The sequence below is a fragment of the Paroedura picta genome, chromosome 2 (assembly GCF_049243985.1).
Source record: "Paroedura picta isolate Pp20150507F chromosome 2, Ppicta_v3.0, whole genome shotgun sequence".
NCBI classification, from domain to species: domain Eukaryota; kingdom Metazoa; phylum Chordata; class Lepidosauria; order Squamata; family Gekkonidae; genus Paroedura; species Paroedura picta.
The window spans coordinates 176,160,982-176,188,424 of record NC_135370.1 but is presented as its reverse complement, the minus strand read 5'-3'; the positions used below and the strand labels follow the sequence as shown (position 1 = coordinate 176,188,424).

Here is a 27,443-nt window from a genome sequence, read left to right as displayed (position 1 = left end):
AGTATCAGACAGCAAAACTGTCAACTCATCTGCAGTGGAGTCAGATTTTGAACCACAAAGAGCCCCATCTCTAAACCTGGGCCTACGTTGTGCACATAGAGGGCATAGAGGATGTAGTGTGGTAAATCCTCCAACGGCAGAATAAGCACATCGATCAATGAGCTTTCGGATGCTAGGAATTTCCCGCAAATCTGGCAAAATCTGCTCCTAAGAGGTGGCGTGCGCCATGTTCAAGCCGGGATCATAAGAACATAAGAGAGGCCATAGTGGATCAGGCCAGTGGCCCTTCCAGTCCAACACTCTGTGTCACACAGTGGCCAAAATGCTGGTGCTACCAGGAAGTCAACCAGGAGGGCCAGAACTCTAGAAGACCTCCCACTCTTGCCCCACAAGCACCAGGAATACAGAGCATCACTGCCCCAGACAAAAGAACCGAAGAGAAGCCATGTTGGATCAGGCCAGTGGCCCATCCAGGCCACCATTCTGTGTCACACAGTGGCCAAACCCCAGGTGCCCTCAGAAGATCCACCAGCAAGTCTGGAACTCCATAAGGCCTCCTACTGTAGCCCACCCCAAGCACCAAGACGACTGAGCATCTCTGCCCCAGACAGAATGTTCTATCTATCCCTTGTGGCCAATAGCCACTCAGGGACCTCTGCTCTGTACATTTCTCCAAACCCCACTTGCCCACTGTGCCTTTTGTGTAATGAGTACCAACTGCGCCCTAAACTGGATAGCCCAGGCTAGCCCAATCTCATCCAAGGTTGGAAGCTAAGCAAAGTTGGACTACCAGGGTCATGACGTGGACGCAGGCCACGGGAAACCAACTATTTGTCTCATGCTTTGAAAGCCCTACAGCAGGGGTGGCCAATGTGGCTTTCCAGAGGCCCATTTACTACAATTCCCATGAGCCCCTGTTGGCATGGGGCCTATGGGAATTGTAATCTATGGACCTCTGGAGAGCCACAGTTTGGTAAGGGCTCGTGGGATTTGTAGTCCACAGACATCTGGAGAGCCACAGTTTGGCAGAGGATTGTGGGAATGTCCATGGACATCTGGAGAGCCACAGTTTGGTAGGGGCTCATGGGAATTGTAGTCCATGGACCTCTGGAGAGCCACAGTTTGGTAAGGGCTCATGGGAATTGTAGTCCATGGACCTCTGGAGAGCCACAGTTTGGCAGGGGCTCCTGGGATTTGTAGTCCACAGACATCTGGAGAGCCACAGTTTGGCAGAGGATTGTGGGAATGTCCATGGACATCTGGAGAGCCACAGTTTGGTAGGGGCTCATGGGGATTGTAGTCCATGGACATCTGGAGAGCCACAGTTTGGTAGGGGCTCATGGGGATTGTAGTCCATGGACCTCTGGAGAGCCACAGTTTGGCAGGGGCTCCTGGGATTTGTAGTCCACAGACATCTGGAGAGCCACAGTTTGGCAGAGGATTGTGGGAATGTCCATGGACATCTGGAGAGCCACAGTTTGGTAGGGGCTCATGGGGATTGTAGTCCATGGACATCTGGAGAGCCACAGTTTGGTAGGGGCTCATGGGAATTGTAGTCCATGGACCTCTGGAGAGCCACAGTTTGGTAGGGGCTCATGGGAATTGTAGTCCATGGACCTCTGGAGAGCCACAGTTTGGCAGGGGCTCCTGGGATTTGTAGTCCACAGACATCTGGAGAGCCACAGTTTGGCAGAGGATTGTGGGAATGTCCATGGACATCTGGAGAGCCACAGTTTGGTAGGGGCTCATGGGGATTGTAGTCCATGGACCTCTGGAGAGCCACAGTTTGGCAGGGGCTCCTGGGATTTGTAGTCCACAGACATCTGGGGAGCCACAGTTTGGCAGAGGATTGTGGGAATGTCCATGGACCTCTGGAGAGCCACAGTTTGGTAGGGGCTCATGGGGATTGTAGTCCATGGACATCTGGAGAGCCACAGTTTGGTAGGGGCTCATGGGAATTGTAGTCCACGGACATCTGGAGAGCCACAGTTTGGCAGAGGATTGTGGGAATGTCCATGGACCTCTGGAGAGCCACAGTTTGGTAGGGGCTCATGGGGATTGTAGTCCATGGACCTCTGGAGAGCCACAGTTTGGCAGGGGCTCCTGGGATTTGTAGTCCACAGACATCTGGAGAGCCACAGTTTGGCAGAGGATTGTGGGAATGTCCATGGACCTCTGGAGAGCCACAGTTTGGTAGGGGCTCATGGGGGTTGTAGTCCATGGACATCTGGAGAGCCACAGTTTGGTAGGGGCTCATGCAAATTGTAGTCCATGGACATCTGGAGAGCTGGTTTGACAGGGGCTCATGGGAATTGTAGTCCACGGACATCTGGCGAGCCTCAGTTTGGCCACCCCTGCTCTACGGGGTCGCCAAGCTGTGACTTGGCCCCTCCTCCCCACAAAAAAGAGTACCGTCTGCTTTCTGGTGGCCAGTTTCATTGAATTCAGTCCCCAGGCTTGAGAACAGATGCGCTGCGGTCAGACTGCGTTGGCAAAGAGACACCCAGCTGGTTCTCCTGGAACGTCTGCCACCTTTAATGAGACGTTTCGGGATCGTTTGCCGCTTTGCCCAAGGTTATCTGTGCATGGCAAAATCCGTTTATTTCCCCCACACACACGTGACTCATCCGGGAGTGATTTTTACCCTCGACCTTCAAGCGAGGGAGCCAGTGTGAGAAAGCTGTTGCCCCTGTCACTTTTTGCGCCGGGAGGAAAAAAAAGTTCTCGCAGTGTGGAAAGCCTGCATGAGCTGATCGCTTCTGGTCAGCCATTTGGTATGTTAAAAATGTAAGAGAATTTGAGAAGCTAAAGGGGAAATGCATGTAGAAAACGCAGGAAAACGCGTTTGCTGGCAGGGGCTCATGGGAACTGTAGTCCATGGTCATCTGGAGGAGCACAGGTTGACTACCCCTGCTCTTGGCTCTTCACAATCACTAAATATTGACTTCACACTGTATTAATCAAGCCTTGTCGCTCAGCAGTTCTGGATTCAAATCCCCACTCAACAGGTATGTTCGGGGGGTTAAAACAGCCACAATGATCCTTTGATTTTTTGCCTACCCCCAAAGGATTGTTTATAAAATGAGAGGCATCTCATGTGCAACTTCAGGGAAAGAGGCCCTGATAGAAAGCCGGGCACATGAAGAAGGTTTAAGTCAGTTTTGCAAAAGTCACAAATGGGGGATTTCAGAAGCCCCCTGGATCAGCTGGAGGGCAGCAGGAGCCAGCCATCTGGACGGGTTTTATGCCGCGCAGGCTGTGCATAACATATGGACACCCTGTCTATTGAGAAGGGGACAATGGCCTGAAATGCTTGCAGGGTGGTTTTCCATTGAGAAGGCATTCTTCCGGGCTTTCCCTCCACCCTGCTCCGTGGTCCGGGCTAAGGATTTAGCCAGCGCCATGTGATCCCCGCATCTACAGGGTCTTCTTTTCATTATTCTGTTGCCGCAAGAAGGCCTTTGTGGCAATCTAGGGGTGTGTGATGACTTATCCCCCTTTTGTTCCCCGGCTCCAAGGTCATGGACCTAACCCTCCGCGACAGCAACAGGGCAGGAGCTGGCTTTGTGGGAATCCTTCCTTGCAGCTGCTCTCTCTCTCTCTCTCTCTCTCTCCCCCCCCCCCTCTAATGGGGGCAATTTCTGGCATTTTTATTAATGGATTCCCCTGTGGAAAACAGCAATCCCCTGGGCCTGGTAGCAAGAGAGAACATGTTACTCCAAATTACAAAGTCAAGGAGATGGCAAGATTGGAACTTGGGAAACAGTTTCCCTCCTGAGAATTTTCAGACACGTCTTTATATCTAACTAGAAATAAAGCCCATTTTAGCCAGGCATAAAATGGGCGCTAGGCAACCCCGGGGAAGCCCTCACACGGGCTGGGACGCCGTGGCTGTAAGTAAGGGGCGAGCAGGGGCGTTTTGTCGGCGGCGGGAACAGGCTGGCCGCATCACAGAGGCAGCCAGGCTGTTCCGGGGCGGGAGAACGGCTGCGGGCAGTCACCAACCCTGGAAGGATGCGAGGCCTTCTCCCTGGGCTCGTAGCAGGCTGGGCGCGGCGGCGAGGTGTTGAGCATTTGCAGGAGAAATGCGGCAGCAAGGTGGGGAGGCGGCCAGGCGTGGCCGAGCGGCGAAGTTGGCGCAGCACATACCGGCCAGCAGCTGTGGGCGGCGGCAGCGAAGGGCGATCTTCGGGCGGCCGTGGGAATGGACGGCAAAGGGGGGCGGCGCAGTTCGAGCTGCGGGCGGCGGCGGCGATGGCTGGATCAGGGCGGCGGCGGCAGGCGAGCTCTGGGTGGCGGTGGCAGTGGGCGGCGAAGGGCACTGGTGCTGGGGGAGCTGCGGGCGGCCGTGGTAGCGGCCGGCGAACAGGGGCAGCGACGGCGAGAGGCGGAGAAAGGGCGGCAGCGAAGGGCGGCGACAGATCATCATGGCTGTTTGTGGGAGGGTAGTTGGGGGAGGGCGGAAAGGAACAGGGACGGCGCAGCGTCCCTGCTCCTTTCCCAACGGGGAGGAGAGTTCTGCGGGCGGACTCACCGGCTCAGAGTTCTTGTTAGACTGAGCGGCGACTCCCCTGGTGGCTGAGGCGAGGGCGGGCCAAGCAGCCAATGGGGAGGCTCCCCATTGGCCGCTTGGCCCCCGAGTGACACTCGGAAGTGTCGCGGCTCCTGATTCGCCCTTCCGAGTTTTTATCCCGGACAGGACCCGCCCTAACTCCTCCCCACCACCCCTTATCGCTTTATTTAATCCGCTCTGCAGGAGCGGTTAAAGATGGGTGTTTCGAAGCCTTAGAAAGGTTGCACTACACCACGCTGGCTCTTGAGATCCGTGTTTGAGATTCTAAGCATAGATTTTTTTATAGCATGGCTACCATTGAAGCCCTATAATGTTGGTAGCAGAGGGGAGGACCAGCAGGGATAGGCTTAAACTGCGTGTAGATCGGTACCGGCTAGATTTTTCACATTCCGAGTAGTTCAGCAGTGGAAGGGGCTGCCTAAGGAGGTGGGGAGCTCGCCCTCACTAGCGGTCTTCAAGCAGCGGCTGGACAGATCCTTCTCTGGGATGCTGGAGGCTGATCCTGCACTGACCAGGGGGTGGGACTAGATGGCCTGCATGGCCCCTTCCCACTCTAGGATTCTAGGAGTCTAGTTCAGCAGTGGAAGGGGCTGCCTAAGGAGGTGGGGAGCTCCCCCTCACTGGCAGTCTTCAAGCAGCGGCTGGACAGATCCTTCTCCTGGATGCTTGAGGCTGATCCTGCATTGAGCAGGGATTGGGACTAGATGGCCTGGATGGCCCCTTCCCACTCTAGGATTCTAGGAGTCTAGTTCAGCAGTGGAAGGGGCTGCCTCAGGAGGTGGGGAGCTCCCCCTCACTGGCAGTCTTCAAGCAGCGGCTGGACAGATCCTTCTCTGGGATGCTGGAGGCTGATCCTGCACTGACCAGGGGGTGGGACTAGATGGCCTGCATGGCCCCTTCCCACGCTGGGATTCTAGGAGTCTAGTTCAGCAGTGGAAGGGGCTGCCTAAGGAGGTGGGGAGCTCCCCCTCACTGGCAGTCTTCAAGCAGCGGCTGGACAGATCCTTCTCCTGGATGCTGGAGGCTGATCCAGCACTGAGCAGGGGGTGGGACTAGATGGCCTGGATGGCCCCTTCCCACTCTAGGATTCTAGGAGTCTAGTTCAGCAGTGGAAGGGGCTGCCTAAGGAGGTGGGGAGCTCCCCCTCACTGGCCGTCTTCAGGCAGCGGCTGGACAGATCCTTCTCCTGGACGCTTGAGGCTGATGCTGCATTGAGCAGGGGGTGGGACTAGATGGCCTGAATGGCCCCTTCCCACTGTAGGATTCTAGGAGTCTAGTTCAGCAGTGGAAGGGGCTGCCTAAGGAGGTGGGGAGCTCCCCCTCACTGGCCTTCTTCAAGCAGCGGCTGGACAGATCCTTCTCCTGGATGCTTGAGGCTGATCCTGCACTGAGCAGGGGGTGGGACTAGATGGCCTGCATGGCCCCTTCCCACTGTAGGATTCTAGGAGTCTAGTTCAGCAGTGGAAGGGGCTGCCTAAGGAGGTGGGGAGCTCCCCCTCACTGGCCGTCTTCAAGCAGCGGCTGGACAGATCCTTCTCCTGGATGCTTTAGGCTGATCCTGCATTGGGCAGGGGGTTGGACTAAGTGGCCTCTATGGTCCTTTCCAACATCATGAATCCGATTCTTCAGATACCTTCAGGTCACTCTGAAGCAGCCGCAGAAAGTCTGAGTTCAGCAGCACCTTTAAGACCCACAAAGTTTTATTCAAGGTATGAGCTTTTCTGTGCCTGTTTTTCAGGCACTGCTTCAGACCAGCATGACAGCCCACTGGAATCTGTCTCCCAGGACAGAGTATCAGAATTGGGGGAAAGGTTTGGGATAATAACCTACTGTGTTCCGTGTAGTCACAGACTCATCTTTTCCCCTCCTCATCAGTTAACCAGATCAAAATAAACCAAGTGCTTTACGGGTTTACGGGAAGATCTGGCCTTTTGTATTACCAGATCCTTTATATCCAGAATGATCCCTCCAGGGGACTGAGAAACAGAAATCTCTCCATCTAATGAGACAGCTAATGTCCTCCTTGATGCAGAAGCAGAGAATAAATGGCTGGCCTTCGGCATGCAGCCGGGCAAAGACTTCTGCAGAACTCAAAGAATTGTGTGGTGTTTTGTGTTGCTTTGTTAAGCCTTTACAATAATGACGTTCTTGGGTGTTACTTAAGTTAGCGTGTGAGTTCCAGTAGTGGCTGAGAGCAGCAGGGTTTTGTGAAACCCTCAGGTTTCTTGATGTCCGCGGAAGGGTTTCCCAAATGGGTGGGGATCAATTCTTGTTATATCTATTTGTTAAATTTGTGAAACGTTTGTTTGTTTGTTTGTTTGTTTACCGCCCTCCCCGAAAGCTCAGGGTGGTTTACATCAAACAGGAGCAATACAAATAACTCAGTTTGATATGACCAACTCGATATATGATATGATATGAGAGCCAGTTTGGTGTAGTGGTTAGGAGTGCTAATCTGCCAGTCTGATCTGGCATACCAGGTTCGATTCTGCGCTCCCCCACATGCAACCATCTGGGTGACCTTGGGCTCACCACGGCACTGATAAAACGGTTCTGACCAAGCAGTGATATCAGGGCGCTCTCAGCCTCACCCACCCCACAGGGTGTCTGTTGTGGGGAGAGGAATGGGAAGGAGATTGTAAGCCGCTTTGAGCCTCCTTCGGGTAGGGAAAAGCGGCATATAAGAACCAACTCTTCTTTTTCTTCTAACTCGAATTATATGATCATATATGGTCATGTCCATCCACCCGCCCCTCCCTAAATGGCCAATGATGGGCCTGAAGGGGCTGGGCAGGGGAGGGTCCCCAGGTGGGCGTGTCCACAGCTCTGCTTCCCAATCGTATTCTGCAGGATTGTGCCCCTTCTGGGGTTTCTCAAAGCCCAAAGAATGTTTCTGGGGTTTCTCAAGGGTAAGAAAAGAGTTGAGAACAGCTGATTAAGGCTGATCCTTCATTGAGCAGGGGCTTGGACTAGGTGGCCTGTGTTTTAATGGGGAGAAAGTCCATTTATCTCTCATATAGTTCTACACAGTTGCGAGGAGACCGTCCCAGAGATGCCCTTAACAGAGAATGGAGGTGATTGATAAGCTTCTTTGTCCAAGGAGAGCCTACACAAAAGAGGGGAAACAGAAGGGAACTGGGTGGCTTTGTTGCAAACGAATGCTCCCCGCTCTACCCCCTGGGTATAATTTTCTCCCATTTACCCCCAGCAGTTTGTGCTGAGATACAAATGGAGAGGTTCCCTTTTAAGTACCGTTCCAGAAAGCCATTCTGAGGCCTGCCCTTCCCTTGTTCTGTCGGATGCTTGCTCGGAAGATATAATGGCCCAGATTCTAGCATCTCTCCCCTGTATCTTGCCGCTGTTCATAATGACCAAGGCAGACTGTGAGCTGTTTCTTTAGAGCCCACTGGGGCTTGCTTGTTTTCCGATGGCAGGCTGCTAAGAAGCCCACCCACTCCCAGTTATAAAAAAGAACAGCCATGTAAAAATCAGTGCTGGTGATATTATTTTAGGGTTTCCAACCTTCAGGGGGTAACTGGAAGCCTCCTCACTATTACAGCTGATCTCCAGATGACCGAAATTAGTTCCCCTGGGGAAAAGGGCTGCTTTGAAGGGTGGACTTATACTGTGCCGATGTTCCTGCCCTTCCCAAGGTCCGTCCCGAATTATCCAAGTTGGCAACTCTACCTTTGTGCAAGCGCCAATTACCACAGAGGGGAGGAGTCTCTCCCCAGGCTCCGCCTTTTCCAGCCTCCACCCTCCAAATCTCCATTTCTTTCCCAAGCTGGGAAAGCTTACATCTTATGCTGGTACAAAATTTGAGTTCAGAGGTACCTTTAAGAAAGACAAAGTTTTATTTGAGGGGTGAGCTTCTGTGAGCCTCAGCCAATGGAACCGGAATCATCAGAGTAGAGAGAGTCAATTAGCAGGAAATTAGTAAACAGCATCATCAAGATATCCAATAAATACACAGCAAGATAATGGAGATCAGATCATTCATAGAATCATAGAGTTGGAAGGTTGGGTTCTCCATCTTTGGAAAATATTAAACAGAGCTGGAGAGCCATCTGACGGAGAAGCTGATTCTGTGAAGGGGGTGGCAGATTGCAGTGGATGAGTGAGAGGGTGGTGAGTGTCCTGCATAGCGCAGGGGGTTGGACTAGATGACCCAGGAGGTCCCTTCCAACTCTATGATTCTATAATTCTAAATTCCATCTAAACATTCCTGACAGTTTCTCAGTGGAACAGGCTTGCTTGAATGATGGTGCATTCTCCATCTTTGGAGATCTTTAAGCAGAGGCTGGAGAGCCATCTGACGGAGAGGCTGATGGTGAAATGAAATCCTTTCATGAAATGAAATCCTTTCCAACTCTATGATTTTATAATTCCGTGATTCTAAATTCTGTCTCCTGACAGTTAGAGCAGCTTCTCAGTGGAACAGGTGGTGGGTTCTCCATCTTTGGAGATTTTTACACAGAGGCTAGAGAGCCATCTGACGCAGAGGCTGATTCTGTGAAGGCTCAAGGGGGTGGCAGGTGACTGTGGGTGAGCGATAGGGTTGTGAGTATCCTGCACAGTGCAGGGGGTTGGACTAGATGACCCAGGAGGTCCCTTCCAACTCTAGGATTCTATGATTCTAAATTCCGTCTAAACCTCCGGAAGAAGTTCCTGGCAGTTAGAGCGGTTCCTCAGTGGAACAGGCTTCCTCGGGAGGTGGTGGGTTCTCCATCTTTGGAGATTTTTAAGCAGAGGCTGGAGAGCCATCTGACGGAGAGGCTGATTCTGTGAAGGTTCAAGGGGGTGGCAGGTGACAGTGGATGAGCGAGAGGGTTGGGAGTGTCCTGCACAGTGCAGGGGTTGGACTAGATGACCCATGAGGTCCTTTCCAGCTCTATTATTCTATGGAAATGGTTGTCCCAGCTTCCTTTTAGTCACCCAGTGAAGCTCCTTGTGCCATAGTGACAGCAGCTGCCAAAGTGACATTTAAAAAAAAAGAAAGAGCTGCACAGCCAGTCGGATCTCCGATGCCCCACCAGAAGCCCTTCCCACTTTCTAGGAACCTGGCAAGCACCATGAAAAGTGTGGGTAGGCCGTGGTGCCCATGGGCACCCTGTTGGGGACCCACACATGGCACACATCTGTGAGGGGACGTGGTGAAACATCCCCTGTTGAAAGCCAGAGGAGTAAGTCTCATTTTCAGTGTTTTGTGCAATATGCCCTGGTCCCTTTGTCGCAGGCAATCAACAACGTTCCAGGCCCAGTCTGAATTTTCCAGGCAAGCTCTTGCGCGGCCCGTATATCTGACCCTTTGGCCGTGATTTCTTTTCCCTCCCCCGCGTTCCAAAATTAACTATCGAGCGGCTTTCGTGTGCCGGCCCTCGCGATATGAAAGCGTAGCTGTGTTTCTTCTCCTGTGAACTCCCTCCCCGGCTCTTGGCGACGTTCCAGTCGGACGAGGCGATGGCTTTTTCCACGAGCGACCTAAATTTCCTACCGGATTGTTCAGCGATACCCGGGGCTTGCGGGAGGCAGCTGACGCGGCCTACCTCCTCCTCCGGGAGGGTGGGAAACGACCTTGGATTCACCAGCTCTTTACATGCAACCGATCTCTTCATATTAAATATTTGGGTGCGTGTGTGTGAGCTTAGCTGATTCTTCCACTCTAGGAATAGGCCGGGATATAATGATGAAAGGAGGCTGCCGCCGTCTCGGATCTCCTCCTGGCCCGCGATTAGATTAGCAAAACGTTTGCAGGAGTTTGACATCAATCCAGCAGTGAAATTGCATGAATTGGGGGCGGGAAGCAAATGACACCATTCCAAACTTCCATTTTTGCTGTACTAGAGAAACATCGTTGTGCATGTAGGACCAGGTTCTATACCAGGTTTGCCCAACCAGGGTTTTGTGAAACCCTGGGGTTTCCTGATGGCCCTGGAAGGGCTTCCCGAATGGGTGAGAGTTAATTAATTTTTAAATATAATTTTTAAATTTGTTGGATAATATGACGGTTCGTTCGTTCATTCATTCATTCATTCATTCATTCATTCATTCATTCATTCATTCATTCATTCATTTTATTCCACGGGTCACAACAAAATAAAACAATAAAACCAGACAATAAGAAATCCTCTCCCACCCACCCCAAACCTCTTTCCAACCCCCACCCCCTTACGAAGCCATCACATTGCTGCCACAAAATGCTCAGAGAGATAAGGACAGGGGGCCAAGGATATGAAAGGCTTTTGTTATGAATGACCGGTATTCATGACAGAAGTTTGGCCTCATTTCCATGTTTGTTGAGGCCCATTTCCACGTTGGCCGTTCTCACCAGCGTCCCCATGTCCATCACAACACATGTGCTGGGTCTAAAGACTTCAAATCGACTCGTTATAAAGGGTAGCAGAGAGCCAGTGTGGTGTGGTGGTTAAGAGTGGCAGCTTCTAATCTGTGGAGCCAGGTTTAAGTCCTGGCAGCCTGCTGGGTGACCTTGGGCCACTCACAGTTCTGATAGTGCTGTTTTGACTGAGCAACTCCGTCAGAGCTCTCTCAGCCCCCCCCCCCCACCTCCCAAGGTGTCTGTTGTGGGGAGAGGAAGAGAAGGCACTTGTAAGACGCTTTGAAAGTCCTTTGGGTAGTGAAAAGCAGGACGGAAAAGACAACCCTTCTTCTTCAGTAATATCAGGGCTCTCTCAGCCTCACATCCCTCACAGGGTGTTTGTTGTGGGGAGAGGAACGGAAGGCGAATGGAAGCCACTTGAGGCTCCTTCAGGCAGTGAAAAGCAGGATAGAAAAACCAACTCTTTTTCTAGTTTATAAAACACTACAGCTGCCAACTTTGAGATGGGAAATTCCTGGAGAATTTGGGAATGGGGTTTGGGGAGGGGAGGAGACAGATTTCAAAGGGGTATAATTTCCTAGACCCCACCTTCCAAAGTAGCTATTTCCTCCAGGTTTTTTTGGAACATTGTCCTTTATTGCGGTGGGCTCAGTGTATGGGAAATCTCTTTCACCCCTAAAGAGAAATTGTGAATTGCTTGGAACAATTCAGTTTGTTGTGCAGGGGTTGGACTGGATGACCCTGGAGGTCCCTTCCAACTCTGATTTTATATTAAGGGCGTGGCAGACAGGAAGACAGACAAGCCTATTTCTGATCTCATCCTTTTGTTTTTTTCAGGACCAAGAAGAAAATAAAGGAGCTACGAGTTGGCCAGAGTTCTACATCGATCAGCTTAACTCCATGGCGGCTGTAAGTGGAGTTTTCAAAGACTGCTTTTTAAAAACTTACGTTAAAAAAAAAAAAAGATGCGTTTTGAGCATGAAGGGCAGGATTGTGCATAAAACTCTGAGATGCCATGCCTCGGCAAATCCCAAATTCAGGAGGTGGGGAAACTGAATACTGTGAAATGTATACATTTGTTTGATTTTTGGGTTTGTGGCTTATGAATCCGCAAGCTATCCAGTAGCACAGAATGCTTTTCGATCCAGAGGAAACTGATTTCACAGTTCTTCAGCAGGCATGATCCACCCTGTGGGGTCCCCAACCTTTTTTGAAGCAGTGGACACTTTTGGAATTGCGGTGGTAACAGCCACAAGATGCCTGCCACACATGTGGCCAGCTGATATCACTTCCACAGATCCTGGAAGCCTGAAAAATCATTCCAGGGTCTCTTCCAAGGTGAAAAGTTCGAAAAAGGCCAAAGCAGATGAGCTGAAATTGCAGGGGATCCCCAGGCCCCTCCTGGAGGCTGGCATCCGGAGCTGCGTATTTGCAGAATCCCCCTACAAGAGGCACCCAGCCTTGCTTACAAGTGGGTCTACTCCAGCGGTGGCCCAGATAAAGCGCTCCGGGTTCCTAGACATATTCCAGGCCGCAATTTGCGCTGGAGAGGGCAGGCTGGGCTGGGCTCCTTTCTTCCAGCTGTCCAAGCAAGGGCGGGGTGGCACGGTGCCAGGGCGTGTGTTTGCCGAAGTGAGGGGAGGATTAGTTTCTGCAAACCCTCCTAACGGATTCAACAAGAGCCCCTTGATCAAAGACAACAGACGCAGCTTGTCTCGAGAGCCCTGATTTATAGGCCCTTGGCCCGGGGTTACTTGGTTACGCCAACAGGAGTGAGTCCCGTCCCCCCACCCAGGGCCGGCTGGAATTTTTACGAGGGTCATGTTGGGTTTTCCTTGCAAGCTTAGTGTCTGTGCGGCATTTGATCAGAAGGCAGAGCAGGAACCGTAAACCTGCAGGACTGCCTCATGCCTTCCGGGTGGGGGGTCCGGGACCACGGAATGCCCACGGATGTTTTGAAGAAGAAAGCTGCCATTTAGACTCACCAGCTTGCTGCATCATGGACTCTGTTCCAGGAGGGTGAAGAGCCAGCTTGGTGTAGTGGTTAGGAGTGCGGACTTCTAATCTGGTGAGGCAGGATCGATTCTGCACTCCCCCACATGCAGCCAGCTGGGTGACCTTGGGCTCGCCACGGCACTGATAAAACTGTTCTGACAGAGCTGTGATATCAGGGCTCTCTCAGCCTCACCCACCCCACAGGGTGTCTGTTGTGGGGAGAGGAAAGGGAAGGCCCTTTGAGACTCCTTTGGGTAGAGAAAAGTGGCATATAAGAACCAACTCCTCTTCTTCTTCAGTAATATCAGGGCTCTCTCAGCCTCCCCTCCCTCACAGGATGTCTGTTGTTTTCTTGGCAGACTCAATACGGGGTGGTTTGCCAGTGCCTTCCCCAGTCATTACCGTTTACCCCCCAGCAATCTGGGTACTCATTTTACCGACCTCGGAAGGATGGAAGGCTGAGTCAACCTTGAGCCGGCTGCTGGGATCGAACTCCCAGCCTCATGGGCAGAGCTTCAAACAGCATGTCGCTGCCTTACCACTCTGCGCCACAAGAGGCTCCATCAGGGGATACGATGCCCTAATAGAGACCTTTCCTGGAGTTCTCTTGGTGTAGTGGTCAAGAGCAGAGGACTCTAACCTGGAGAACCAGGTTTTATTCCCCACTCCTCTTCCACATGCAGCCAGCTGGGCGCCCTTCGGTTAGTCACAGGGCTGGTCTCACAGAGCAGTTCTCTCAGAGCTCTACCCATCTTACAGGGTTTCTGTTGCGTAGAGAGGAAGGGAAAGGAATTTGTAAGCTGCTCCTTCGGGTAGTATAAAGCAGGGTATTAAAACCCAGTTCTTCTCCTCCAGTCTACATTTGGAGTGCTACCGGCTGGATAAGAGCCTTGAATGGGCCAGTTCCGGCCCCTGGGTCAGATGTTTGACATGCCTGTCACAGACCCACAGACCCATTATGCACAGTGGCAGATACTCCGTGCCACTGCGGCGGGGCAAAAAGCCCCACCGTCTCCCATATATGCATAGGGGTGGTGCTCTGCCAGCTGTCCCAGCGCAACGGCCCCGTGCAGGCTATGCGGGGCCAGGTGCGCAGGAAAGAGCTGGCAGTGGCTGGGGGGGAATTGGGGACAGGGGTCCCCCACTGCAGGATGGTGGGGACCAGTATGCTGCTCTCCCAAAATGGTGGGGACGGGGGGTCGCCCCTGTCTTCTCCGCGGAGCCAGCAGAGGGGAGGAGGAGCCAGGGGGAGGAGCCAGGCCGAAAGCCCGGCTCCTCCGATTATGCATGGGACTCAGGTGGCTGGGCCCTCGCTTGTGCCCTCAGGAGTCCTTGGACTCCGGAAGAACCCACGTTTCATTAACGCGGGTCTTCTGAGGGCCTGGGCCGGGACACGCCCATGCTGGCAGCAACGTGCATTATTGGGGATTTTCCCCAAAGCCCTGCCACCAACAGTATGGCATTCCATCCTGTGCACAATGGGTCACAGAGTCCACCCTTCAAAGCATCCATTTTCTCGAGAGGAACAGCTCTGTCCTGATAATATCAGATCCAACACAGTTCCGGGGGATCCTAAGATCTCCCCTGGAGGCTGGCATCTCTGCCTTCCAACAGGGATCTGGAAACTTCACCTAGCTCTTGTTTTAAGCACTTTTTAAAAGTGCAAATTCCCATGGGAGCACTGCGTGTCAGTCTGCTGCCATAAATAAACAAACGGAGTCTAGTAACACTTTTTATCAAGGCTATGGTCTTCCCAGTTGCAATATATGGCTGTGAAATTTGGACCATAAGGAAGGCCGAGCGTCAAAGAATTGAGGCTTTTGAACTCTGGTGCTGGAGAAGACTCTTGCGAGTCCCTTGGACTGCAAGGCGAACAAACCGGTCAGTCCTAGAGGAGATCAACCCGGACTGCTCTTTAGAAGGCCAGATCCTGAAAATGAAACTGAAATACTTTGGCCACCTCCTGAGAAGGAAGGACTCCCTGGAGAAGAGCCTAATGCTGGGAGCGATCGAGGGCAAAAGAAGAAGGGGACGACAGAGAATGAGGTGGCTGGATGGAGTCACTGAAGCAGTCGGTGCAAACTTAAATGGACTCCAGGGAATGGTAGAGGACAGGAAGGCCTGGAGGATCACTGTCCATGGGGTCACGATGGGTTGGACACGACTTCATAACTAACAACAACAACAACAACAACAACAACAACAACTACATAATGATGCTGGGGAGCAGCCAGATGATTTGGAGCACTTCTGTTTGCTAGCTTGCTTAATACATTACATGGTGCAAAGTAAAATCTGAATAATTACACAAATAGTATTGTGCAACTTCTCTTCTTTTCTACCTCCCTTTTCCATCGCTATCGTTATTTCTTTTTAAAAATAAAATTATATTTTTGAAAAGGACAGAACCTCTGGACAAGTGCAAAAGCGACCCCCCCCTTTTTTTTAATGGGGTTGGAGAGAGAGAGAGACAGCCCAATTTTGGACTACAGGGAATACTTCCAATTGAGAGGGATTTCATTCTATGTCTGTGAGTGGCGATGCCTGCCTTATATAAATAAAAGCGTCAGCCCAGATACGCATCTCACGGTGAACAAGAGCCCTGGGCTGTCACAGCAGGGACTCACCTGCTAGACAAACCCGGAATCACAGCTCGAGTTACGCACCCGCAAGTCACATGCTGGATCAGCGCATAGGCTCTCAGAGCAGGACATTGGTTCCCATGTGACAGATGAACAGAGGTGATGTTTTGCCATGACCTGCCTCAGTGTGGAGATGAAACTGAAATGGAGCTCACCTGGGCCATTCAGGTGATTTTCCATCATTATAGATGGTTTACTTCTGATCTAAGTAGACCATCTATACTGATGGAACGTCATAGCCAACGTCTGGCAACCCCATAGGGATGAACAGAATTGGTTTCACCCTCTTGCAGAGCAACCCTGGAGAGGAAGGGAAAGGGGTTTGTAAGCTGCTCCTTCAGTTAGTATAAAGCAGGGTATAAAACCCCTGGAGTTCCTTGGTAGACTTTCCTCCAAACACCAACAGGGACAACTCTATCTTCCCAGATCTGACACGATCAAGCCAGCTTGGACCATCTAGGTCAGGGTGTAGCATCTCTAGCTAGGCTCATTTCAGGTGCAGAAATTAGGCTGCCTGAACACCCTCCCTGTACGTGAGCGTTCGAGGGATGAACCTTTTCTTGGTGCTGTCGGAATGTGCAAGATGTGCAGTGCGCAGTGTGCATGATTGAACAGCATGCGATGAATATTCTACGGGGGCATCGACGGAGGAGATGTATCGTTAGCATACTCAGATTAGAAACTTCCTGTTATTTTTCAAATAATCTCCACTTGTGTCATGATTAGCTCACTGGGAGACCTCTTGCTCTTTTGAGCACACGTCCTCCCTGTTTGCCTTCAAATGCAAAAGAACAGTTAATCAGTTAAGCAGATAGAACTCTCTCTCTCTCTCTCTCTCCCCCTCTCTCGCCCTCCCTCTCTTTCCCTCTCCTCTCTTCCATTGTTTATCTTAATAAAGCTATTTATTCTTTAAGCCAATGGCACTTCTTTGCATTTTTAAACTCTGTCAACACTTAACGTCCTCGGCTGCAGCATGCTGGCTTGTGAAATATTTTAATTGATCTCCCCCCGCGCTTTGGGTGAAAATCTGGACCTTGTTTGCAAAATTGCGTCCTTTTGATGTGGACGGCGTTCTGCTGGAGCCGCAAAACGCCTCGCAAATATTCACGGTCCGGGTTGTACATAAAACACTTGGACTGCGCTCGACAGAGAACCTTGCCCCCAATGAATTTTTACGGTGGATGGCTGGTGTGGAAAAATGACATCACTCGTTAAACATTTCTGCAGGGCAGTTTCCTCCTCTAACCGTCCCAGTGACAGCTGTCCAACCGCATCACCATCTCCGAGGGCTTCAGCGGGGACAAGGAGAACTTCTTTCCTCCCCCCCCCCCAAGAAATCACCTGATCAAGGGATGGGAGAACCTTCTGTATAAGGACAGCATGCAGAGTCTGGGACTTTTCAAGTCTGGGACTGATCAAAAGTGATGATTTAAGGGAAGACCTGATGGAGATTTAGACATTTTTGCAGGGGACAGAGAGAGTTGGCAAAGAGATCATTTTCTCCCTCTCCAGAATTCTAGAACTCAAGAGCATCCAATGAACCTATAGAATCATAGAGTTGGAAGGGGCCATACAGGCCATCTAGTCCAACCCCCTGCGCAGCGCAGGATATAGAATCATAGAGTTGGAAGGGGCCATACAGGCCATCTAGTCCAACCCCTGCTCAACGCAGGATATAGAATCATAGAGTTGGAGGGGGCCATACGGGCCATCTAGTCCAACCCCCTGCTCAGCGCAGGATATAGAATCATAGAGTTGGAAGGGGCCATACAGGCCATCTAGTCCAACCCCCTGCTCAGCGCAGGATATAGAATCATAGAGTTGGAAGGGGCCATACAGGCCATCTAGTCCAACCCCCTGCTCAACGCAGGATATAGAATCATAGAGTTGGAAGGGGCCATACAGGCCATCTAGTCCAACCCCCTGCTCAACGCAGGATCAGCCCTAAGCATCCTAAAGCATCCAAGAACCCAGTGGGCAGGAGAATCAGGACAGACAGACAAAAAGAAATACTTTGTGGAGAGTGATTAAAATGAGTAATTTGCTGCCGGAAGGGTCTTCTGAAGTTCTTTTAAAGACCTAGGCATCTGTGCCCTATTGTTGGCCCTCCAGAGGAATTGGTTGGCCAGTGAGAGAAAGGATGCTGGACAGGATGGACCTTCACTGGTCTGACCCAGCAGGGCTCTTCTGGTGTTTTTAGGAAGGCCTCGGCCTCTCTGCCCTGTTGCTGGCCCTCCAGGGGAACTGGCTGGCCCCTGTGTGAGACAGGAGGCTGGACTGGATGGACCCCTGGTCTGACCCGGCAGGGCTCTCCTGATGTCCTTAGGAAGGCCTCGGCCTCTCTGCCCTGTTGCTGGCCCTCCAGAGGGACTGGCTGGCCCCTGTGTGAGACAGGAGGCTGGACTGGATGGACCCCTGGTCTGACCCAGCAGGGCTCTCTGATGTCCTTAGGAAGGCCTCGGCCTCTCTGCCCTGTTGCTGGCCCTCCAGAGGAACTGGCTGGCCCCTATGTGAGACAGGAGGCTGGACTGGAGGGACCCCTGGTCTGACCCAGCAGGGCTCTCCTGATGTCCTTAGGAAGGCCTCGGCCTCTCTGCCCTGTTGCTGGCCCTCCGAGGAACTGGCTGGCCCCTGTGTGAGACAGGAGGCTGGACTGGAGGGACCCCTGGTCTGACCCAGCAGGGCTCTCTGATGTCCTTAGGAAGGCCTCGGCCTCTCTGCCCTGTTGCTGGCCCTCCAGAGGGACTGGCTGGCCCCTGTGTGAGACAGGAGGCTGGACTGGATGGACCCCTGGTCTGACCCAGCAGGGCTCTCCTGATGTCCTTAGGAAGGCCTCGGCCTCTCTGCCCTGTTGCTGGCCCTCCAGAGGAACTGGCTGGCCCCTGTGTGAGACAGGAGGCTGGACTAGATGGACCCCTAGTCTGACCCATCAGGGCTCTTCTGGTGCTCTTAGGAAGGCTGAGGCCTTCATAGGAACATCAGAAGAGCCCTGCTGGATCAGGCCAGAGGTCCATCTAGTCCAGCATCTTGTCCCACACAGTGGACAGCTAGTTCCTCAGGGCAGCCAGCCATAGGGCATAGAGACCAAGTGTTTCTTTGTGTCTGTCCCAAATCTACAGCTCAGTTAGATCACCAGTGATCATTGGGGCATCTGTCTCACAGTTACCTGTGTTTTCTGGCCACAGCTTTCCAAGGTCATCTTCCCCTCTGCTATTTGATATCCTCCTGAGATGGATTTGAACCCAGGGCCTTTTACTCTCAAACATAGCCCACCCCTATGACCTAGACCAGGGGTAGTCAAACTGCGGCCCTCCAGATGTTCATGAACTACAATTCCCATGAGCCCCCTGCCAGCATTCGCTGGCAGGGAGCTCATGGGAATTGTAGTCCATGGACATCTGGAGGACCACAGGTTGACTACCCCTGACCTAGACCCTTGGTAATTCTGGACCACTGTGAGCTACTTGCCGGCAACTTGGCCTTAACTGAATTGTTGTGGTTTTTTTGCCCTCCCTACCTTTGCAGAGAAAATCGTTGATCGCCTTGGAAAAAGAAGATGAGGAAGAGAGGAACAAAACAATAGAAAGCTTGAAGACCGCATTGAGGACCAAGCCAATGAGGTAAATGCTCTTTGTTCAGGTATCAGAAGCCTTCCTCCCTATCTCCTGCATATTGATTTATTTGCCCATCCCTCATAATAATTTATTGTCTGCCGCTCTTGGGCCAGCCCGCTTGCAGTAGGGCACAACAGGTAAAGACATAATAACAATAACAATATCCAGATCTAACCCCCCCCCCCTGCAAAAAAAAAAGATTATATTCAACTCAACAGACCCACCCCAGCCCATTTAGGCTGATGCTTGGAGGGGGGGACCCAACAGATCTCCCTCATCCTGGCCTTAACCAAACGCCTGGCGGAAGAGCTCCCTCTTGCAGGCCCTGCGGAACTGCGACAGCTCCAACAGGGCCCTCAGCTCTTCCGGGAGCTCATTCCACCAGGTTGGGGCCGGGACCAAAAAGGCCCTGGCCCTGGTCGAGGCCAGGCGCAGTTCCTGCAGGCCAGGAATCACCAGCCTGTTAGAATTTTCACAGTCTATGCCTCTGCAGGGGGCATAGAAAGTTAGACCAGCCCCTCAGATACGCTGGGCCCAGATTGCAGGTGGCCTTGAAAATTAACACCAAAACCTTGAATTAGCGTATAGGTAATAAAATAGCCAACAGATGTGAGAACGTGATTGGAGTCCTGTCTCCATTCACCCAATATTCCTTTGAGTAATTGTTTTTTTAAAGTTAAAAAACAAACTTTTCGTGCTTCCGAACGGCTTTGGCGGAACACTAACCAGAGACGCATTTCATCCATCCGACTGGCCCGCTGGCCGATCTCTTCAGTCCTTTGTGCGGCGCCCCGGATCAGTTGCGTGTATTGTTAACGCAGCATAATACACCGTGCGGCTGTGGGTCTGATTTGCAAGATGTTTGGCTCCCCCACAGACAAACACACACATCCAGAGCTGTGGATGCTCCTTTGAAGGCGGGGAAAGGAGACGGGCGTTGAAGAGCATTGTGCAAATCAAGGACGTTTGCACAGATTTGCGTGCTTTGCCTAATTTATTCCGCATCTGCTGGCCCTGAATGGAGTCGTGCAGGCAACAGAAAGCCCGCCACTTTGCGGCTGGTTGTTCCGGCTGGCACCGTGCCAGCTGCCGGGGATTGTCTGGTGTCGCTCAACCGTGCCAGAGCTTTTCTTCATGGCCGCGGGGGCTCCCGACCGGATGGGCGCTGGGAGTTTGTGCACGAAAGCCGTTCTTAGCAGGCTGTCGTGTTTGGAGTCCGCTGCTGAAATTTGTAGTCTGGGGATGCCTGATGCACTGCTGCATGGAGTTACGTCACACAATGAGCTTCGATGGGAATAATTTAAGGCCATTTGTGGAATGGGCCCAGCGCATCTGAGGGCACGCCTCTCTAAGTATTTTCCCCAAAGAGCATTGCGTATGGTGGATCCAGCATGCTGGTGGTCCCCGACCCTTGGGAGGTGTGCCTGGCCTTGACCACGGCCAAGGCCTTTTCAGTCCTGGCTCCTTTCTGGTGGAATGAGCTCCCGGAGGAGACACAGGTCATGTTGGAGCTTACTCAGTTCCACAGGGCCTGTAAAACGGAGAACTTCCACTGGGCACTTGGTTAAGGCTGGGCCCCCAGGAACATCTAAGAACCTCCCCTCTCCCCATTGAAACACTCTCTCCTGTACCATCTAGCTCTGGCAACTAATGGGGAAGGGATGTGGGTGCTATAGTAATCCACGGGTCATTGATTTTTAGACATTTTTCACAGTATTTATAGAGTGTGTCGATTTTAACAGACGGCTGACCCAAGAGGGGCAGTCCTAAAGTCCAATGACAAACAAATAGATAATAAAATTAATATTCAAATAATCCTGCAATGGATCAGTGCTCTGGCGTGGAAGTTTTTGCCGTGCTGCATTTTATGATGAAAAATTTCCTGCCCTAAGTGTGTCGGCACGGTTGATGCATGGTTGCCGGGGCTTTCGTGCTGCAGATCAGTCAGATCACATCGGCTGAACGTGAGGCATGAAGCGTGGACAGGACCCTGGCAGACCCATTGCAGTGTAGTGGTTAAGAGTGGCAAACTCTAATATGGAGAACCGGGTTTGATTCTCCACTCCTCCACACGCAGCCAGCTGGGTGACCTTGGGCTAGTCACAGTTCTCCTGCAGAGCAGTTCTCTTAGAGCTCTCTGAGTTCCACCTAACTCACAGGGTGTCTGTTTTGGGGGGGAGGGAAGGAAAGGCTTTTGTAAGCCGCTTTTGGGACTCCTTCCGGTAGTGACAAGAGGGATATGAATAATGAAGTCTTCTCTTCCGGGCTCAACAGACCAAGCTCCCCCAACCCTTCCTCATACATCTTGGTCTCCAAACCCTACACCATCTTGGTTGCCCTCCTCTGGACACGCTCCATATTTCTAACCTTGTCGCATTTGTCAGGTTTGTAACCAGATTCATTGACCTGGATGGCCTGACGTGCATCCTGAACTTCCTGAGGAGCATGGACTATGAGACCTCGGAGTCTCGGATACACACCTCCCTCATCGGATGCATCAAGGCACTGATGAACAACTCTCTCGGGAGAGCTCACGTCCTGGCCCACTCAGAGAGTATCAACGTCATCGCTCAGAGCCTGAGCACGGAGAACATCAAAACGAAGGTGGCTGTGCTGGAAATCATGGGCGCTGTGTGCCTGGTTCCCGGTGGTCACAAGAAGGTGCTGGAGGCCATGGTGCATTACCAAAAATACGCCAGCGAAAGGACTCGCTTTCAGGTACGTAGTGCCACACGTCTGTGTGGCATTTTTGACATTTGTCTCCGTCCGGCTGGAGCAGTGGGGATTCTTTGGGGAGAGGGGACTGTGGTTTCAAGAAGCTTCATTTCCCAAGGTCTAGTCCAGGGGTAGTCAAACTGCGGCCCTCCAGATGTCCATGGACTACAATTCCCAGGAGCTGGAGGGCCACAGTTTGACTACCCCTGGTCTTGTCGTATATTTTGGGCCCATTCTTGACTTTAGTCAAACAGGCTTTGCAGGTTTCTGAAGCAACATAAAAACCTGCAGAACCTGTTTAGTAGAGGCAAAAATGGCCTGGATGGACACATAATTGTGAGCAGGCTATCTTCTGTTTCGTGAAGTGAAACCCAGTGTCTTTCACACACACACATATACTCAGCCTGTCTATTCTCAACTTCTCTAATTACAGAAGTGAGTGTTTTGAGGCTTATTTTATGTTCTTGACATCGCTTATGGAGTCACCATAGGTTGGGTGGGACTTGACAGCAAAAAAGCTAAGAAACCTAGAATCGTAGAATCATAGAGTTGAAGGGGGCCTCCTGAGCCATCTAGTCCAACCCCCTGCACTGTGCAGGACACTCCCAACCCTCTCGCTCACCCACTGTCTCCTGCCACCCCCTTGAACCTTCACAGAATCAGCCTCTCTGTCAGATGGCTCTCCAGCCTCTGCTTTAAAATCTCCAAAGATGGAGAACCCACCACCTCCCGAGGAAGCCGCTCTAACTGTCAGGAACTTCTTCCGGATGTTTAGACAGAATTTCTTTTGAATTAATTTCATCCCATTGGTTCTAGTTCGTCTATGCAGCGTAATGAACTGTCCAGAGATTTTTCTTTCTGTCCTTTTTCATCAGTGTGGTGCACTGGATTTGGGTCTTTTAACATGGGGATGTGTGTTGGTTCTGGCAAAGCTGTGCATGCACATACAAAAAGCTTATCCCCATTTTCACTGCTCTGCCTGTGTTGTCCCTGATTTTTCCTTTGCCTCCGTTGTATATTCCCCAGACGTTAATAAACGACCTGGACAGAAGCACAGGGCGCTATCGAGATGAAGTGAGCCTCAAGACGGCCATCATGTCCTTCATCAACGCGGGTCCTGAGTCAAGGCGCAGGAGTGGTGAGTTGGGCAGGCGACGGGGAGAGAGGCTTTGACTGGATTTGCTGTTTGCCGGACATGGGATGCATGCAAGGTGCATCCTTCTCCCCTTAGGACTGGGGCCACTATTAGACTAGCTTTGATTCCGTGGGCCCCCTTGACATCGTCCCAACATTCCATCGGCCCTCCTAGTCCCACCCAAGGGACACATGTCGGATGTAGAATCATAGAACTGAAAGGGACCTCATGGGTCATCTAGTCCAACCCCTGCACTATGCAGGACACTCCCAACCCTCTCGCTCATCCACTGTCACCTGCCACCCCCTTGAGCCTTCACAGAATCAGCCTCTCCGTCAGATGGCTCTCCAGCCTCTGTTTTAGAATCTCCAAAGATAGAGAACCCACCACCTCCCAAGAAAGCCTGTTCCACTGAGACATGCCCCCCTCCCAAAATGGCCAATGAAGGGCCTGGAGGCGGGGAAAGGGGAGGGCCCCAGGTGGGTGTGTCCTCAGCTCTGCTTCCCAACCATATTTGGCAAAATTGCGCCACTTCTGGGGTTTTTCGAAGCCTGAAGAATGTTTCAAGGGGTTCTCAAAGGTTAAAAAGTTGAGAAAGACTGCCATAGAGGAAAATGTCCAAAGCAGCCATCTTCTCCGGAGGAACTGATCTTTGTTACCTGGAGTTGTCCTAGGGTACTCCCGTCAACATGTGGAAGTTGAAGCAATGGAAAAACCCATGAGAGATAATGAATTCTGATAAAAAACAGAAAGCCCATCATAATAGTTTCCTGCAGTAGTCGATTGTGACCTTAATCAAGCCTTCATCAGGAATAATAAGAAAAATTATTTTACAGGCAATATTTCAGTGAACACATCCACCTCACCTCTCTCATAGAGAAAATTCTTGGCAGGAGCTTCTGACATTCAAGCAAAACTATGCTCCACATTTCTTTATGGCACAATACAGGTGCTTACGATTAAGGGGGAAAGGCTCTAATGATTATCATCTTTTGTGCAGTTATAGATTTATCAAGTAATTTTTCGTGGAAGAATGTCGTTTTCCTTTTCAAGGACTCATTAAACAGTTTTGAGCGTGCTTTGCTAATTTTTGTCTCAAACGGTTTTTCCATTGCTTCAGCCTGCACCGTTCGACCTCCTCCTTTTTCTCTTGCTTCTTCAACACATGGAGGTTGTCAGCCCTACGGATGTATCTTGTTAACTGTCCGTCCTATAGCCTGGCATTCCTCTTACATTTTCCGCCTGCCCATGCCCCATATTGCCGTTCAGACCCATGCCCCCCTCCCCCAAAACTCTAGCCCAGCCTTTCTCAATTTTTTTTACCATGAAGAAACCCCAGAAACTTTCTTCAGGCTTTGAGAAACCTCAGAAGTGGCACCTCCTCTTCCCACCCCATTCCAGGCATTTTTATTATTATTATTTATTAAATTTTTATCCCGCTGTTTCCAGACAAGCTGGCCTGCGGCAGCTTACAATATTAAAACACAACCCCATAAATACAAGCTAGAAACCAGATGAAACAGAAAAAGAAGCAGTAATCCAGAACGATGACGGTCAGATAATCCTAAACCCGTCTTCCTACGCTCTTATTCCCAGCTGTGTCCATCCAATGTAAGTCTGGGGGCACTGGTACGCCCCCTCCCAGGGGTCCAGATCCTACAAGCACAGGGGAAGGACCCAATCATATTGCCTGGTATGAAGCCCAGCCTCTACCAAAAGCCTGGCAGAAGAGTTCCGTCTTACAGGTTCTGCGGAAAGCTGACAATTCTGGCAGGGCCCTCTGCTCTTCCAGGAACTCATTCCACCAGGCAGGGGCCAGAACTGAAATCTCACCCGATAAATGTTTAACAAATCTTTAAAATAGATTAAAAATGAATTAACTCCCACCCATTCAGGAAACTCTTCCAGGGCTGTCTCACGGAATCCTAGTTTGAGAAAGCCTGGCCTGGCCTATGTGTGAGCTGTTGATTTATACTGCGCTTGTGAGGGGCAGACCACCTCAAAGCGGCTTCTTCCTTGCTTCCAGGAAAGTCTGGACTTCAGACTCCATCTTAGATACGAATTTCTCATGCTCGGGATTCAGCCGGTCATAGACAAATTAAGGGAGCACGAAAATTCCACGCTAGATAGGTAAGTTTGGACTGGGCAGTTTATTTTCTTTCCTTTTCTGCTTTGCATCGGTTCCTTAAGCTCCCTTTCCCTTTCCTGCCAAGTTTGGTGCTTTCTAGGAATTTGAATTAGGCTAAACCTTTCCAATTACACTTAATAATCCCGCAGCTCTCCCAGAGGCAGTTAAACATAACGGCGGCTATTAGTCATTTTTATGTTGCAAAATACTGTAAAATATTTCTGCGTTGCCACCCTTAGAGGGGGGAGGAAATAACCATTCGTTTACTACTCCTATTTATCCCCCTAACCGTTAGCCACTGGATTGTCCCTCTCGGGTAAATTTGCCGTTTACAAAACACGAACAAAACAAAATGTTTGGATTTTGGATACCACCGGCATACTTCCCATATAAGCACCCGAAGAAAATACACAGATGTATTCCCAATAATGATTGCAACAGTATGCACTCCTCTAAATAAATTTCAGATACACAAAATGTAAAACACTGAATTTACACAAGATAGTATATATTCTAGATTGGGAAGTCGCCAGCCTTTGTGAGTCCCCGGACACATTTCGAGTTCTGACATGACACGGTAAGCGCTGTAAGGAGATGGAGCCCACTCCAAAATGGCTGCCACAGGAAATGGAATTAGCCACAAAATGGCTGCCAAAGGAGATGGAGCTAGCCACAAAATGGCTGCCAAAGGAGATGGAGCTAGCCACAAAATGGCTGCCACGTTGTAGGACTTGAATTACCGAATTTAGGAAACAAAAGCCCTGCAAGGCGTCTGACTGGTGGCCAAATTGTGACTCTCCAGATGCCCATGGACTACAGTTCCCATGAGCCCCTGCCGGCACATGCTTGGATCACTGAAGGCCATCGACATCTCTGGCCACACCTAACTACAGCAAGCAGGTTCTGAAGAACACGGTGCATGGAGCAACAAAAACAAGGACATGTGTTGGTTCTGTGCTTCAGACATGAAATAAAGATCATGCAGAAACTTGCGGAAAAGCCTCTTCTCTTAATCCACTTAGGCCTTGTAAATAGGTAGAGACAGAATGTCTGGAATGAGGCCCTGTTTCGTGTTCTTCATCAGATGTCTTGAATGGGTTAGTTGCTCCACATCAGGAACCACTTCCAATAAAACACAACCTAAGGAGGCTAATAAAGATGAAGCTCAAACACTTTGGCCACCTCATGAGAAGGAAGGACTCCCTGGAGAAGAGCCTGATGCTGGAGCGATTGAGGGCAAAAGAAGAAGGGGACGACAGAGAATGAGGCGGCTGGATGGAGTCACTGAAGCAGTCGCTGCAAACTTAAAAGGACTCCGGGGAATGGTAGAGGACAGGAAGGCCTGGAGGATCATTGTCCAGGGGGTCGCGATGGGTCGGACATGACTTCGCAATTACAACAACAAGGAGTCTAACTTGCCACAGCATAAAATCGTGCTCTTTTTTACAAGTTCTAACCAGAACTGAGAAATTCTGCTGTGTGCCCATGCAGTCCAGGCATGTACAAAAGCAGGTAAGGCCACACCTGGGCACACATCGGAAATTTCTTGGCAGCCTGAAAGAAGGGGACTGTTATCTGATAAATGAGCATTTTCCACCTGATCCATTTTGATTGATTTTGTCATTCAAAAAAAATAAGTCCCTATACTTTGTTTATTTTACTGGCTGCTGTGTGTCTCTTGCATTTTATCCACACGTGTGTGAAACATTAGACCTCTGGAGAAGACCCAGTGTGGGTCGAAATTCTTCAGGCTTTGTGTATGTTTTTAATATTAAAACAATGTTTTTAAAAGCCGCACACAATAAATGTCCGTATAATTTTATCAGCCATTGTCTAAATTGCACAGACATTTCAGTGATAATTAGCAGGCCCAAATCCGAGGCCCAAATAAAAGTATGCTTGTAGTTTTGTTCATTAGGCCTGCCAAGGGAAAGCCAGGCTCCTATTCACTGTTCCCTTCAGTAAAGAGATTTCTTGTTTGCAACGGGTCTGCTTACTGGGGACTCAACAAGGGACTTCACGCTCTACAGTCGTACTGCCTAGCAATTTAACATTTTCTTTCTTTCTTTCTTTCTTTCTTTCTTTCTTTCTTTCTTTCTTTCTTTCTTTCTTCCTTCCTTCCTTCCTTCCTTCCTTCCTTCCTTCCCTCCCTCCCTCCCTCCCTCTTTCTTTCTTTCTTTCTTTCTTCCCTCCTTCCCTCCCTCCCTCCCTCCCTCTTTCTTTCTTTCTTTCTTTCTTTCTTTCTTTCTTTCTTTTCTTTCTTTTCTTTCTTCCTTCCTTCCTTCCTTCCTTCCTTCCTTCCTT

At 50.8% G+C, this 27,443-nt stretch overlaps 1 protein-coding gene across 1 annotated transcript in view; it reads left to right on the top strand.

Annotated features, from left to right (window-relative positions):
- Positions 1-25,160, top strand: part of LOC143830832 (disheveled-associated activator of morphogenesis 1-like) — a 132,338-nt gene extending 107,178 nt beyond the window's left edge. Inside the window, 6 exon segments of the mRNA XM_077323907.1 lie at positions 11,748-11,819; positions 19,073-19,167; positions 21,546-21,879; positions 22,903-22,989; positions 22,991-23,014; positions 25,038-25,160. Of these exon segments, the coding sequence (XP_077180022.1) occupies positions 11,748-11,819; positions 19,073-19,167; positions 21,546-21,879; positions 22,903-22,989; positions 22,991-23,014; positions 25,038-25,145 (720 nt within the window). The 3' untranslated portion in view covers positions 25,146-25,160.
- The last annotated feature ends 2,283 nt before the right edge of the window (positions 25,161-27,443 follow it).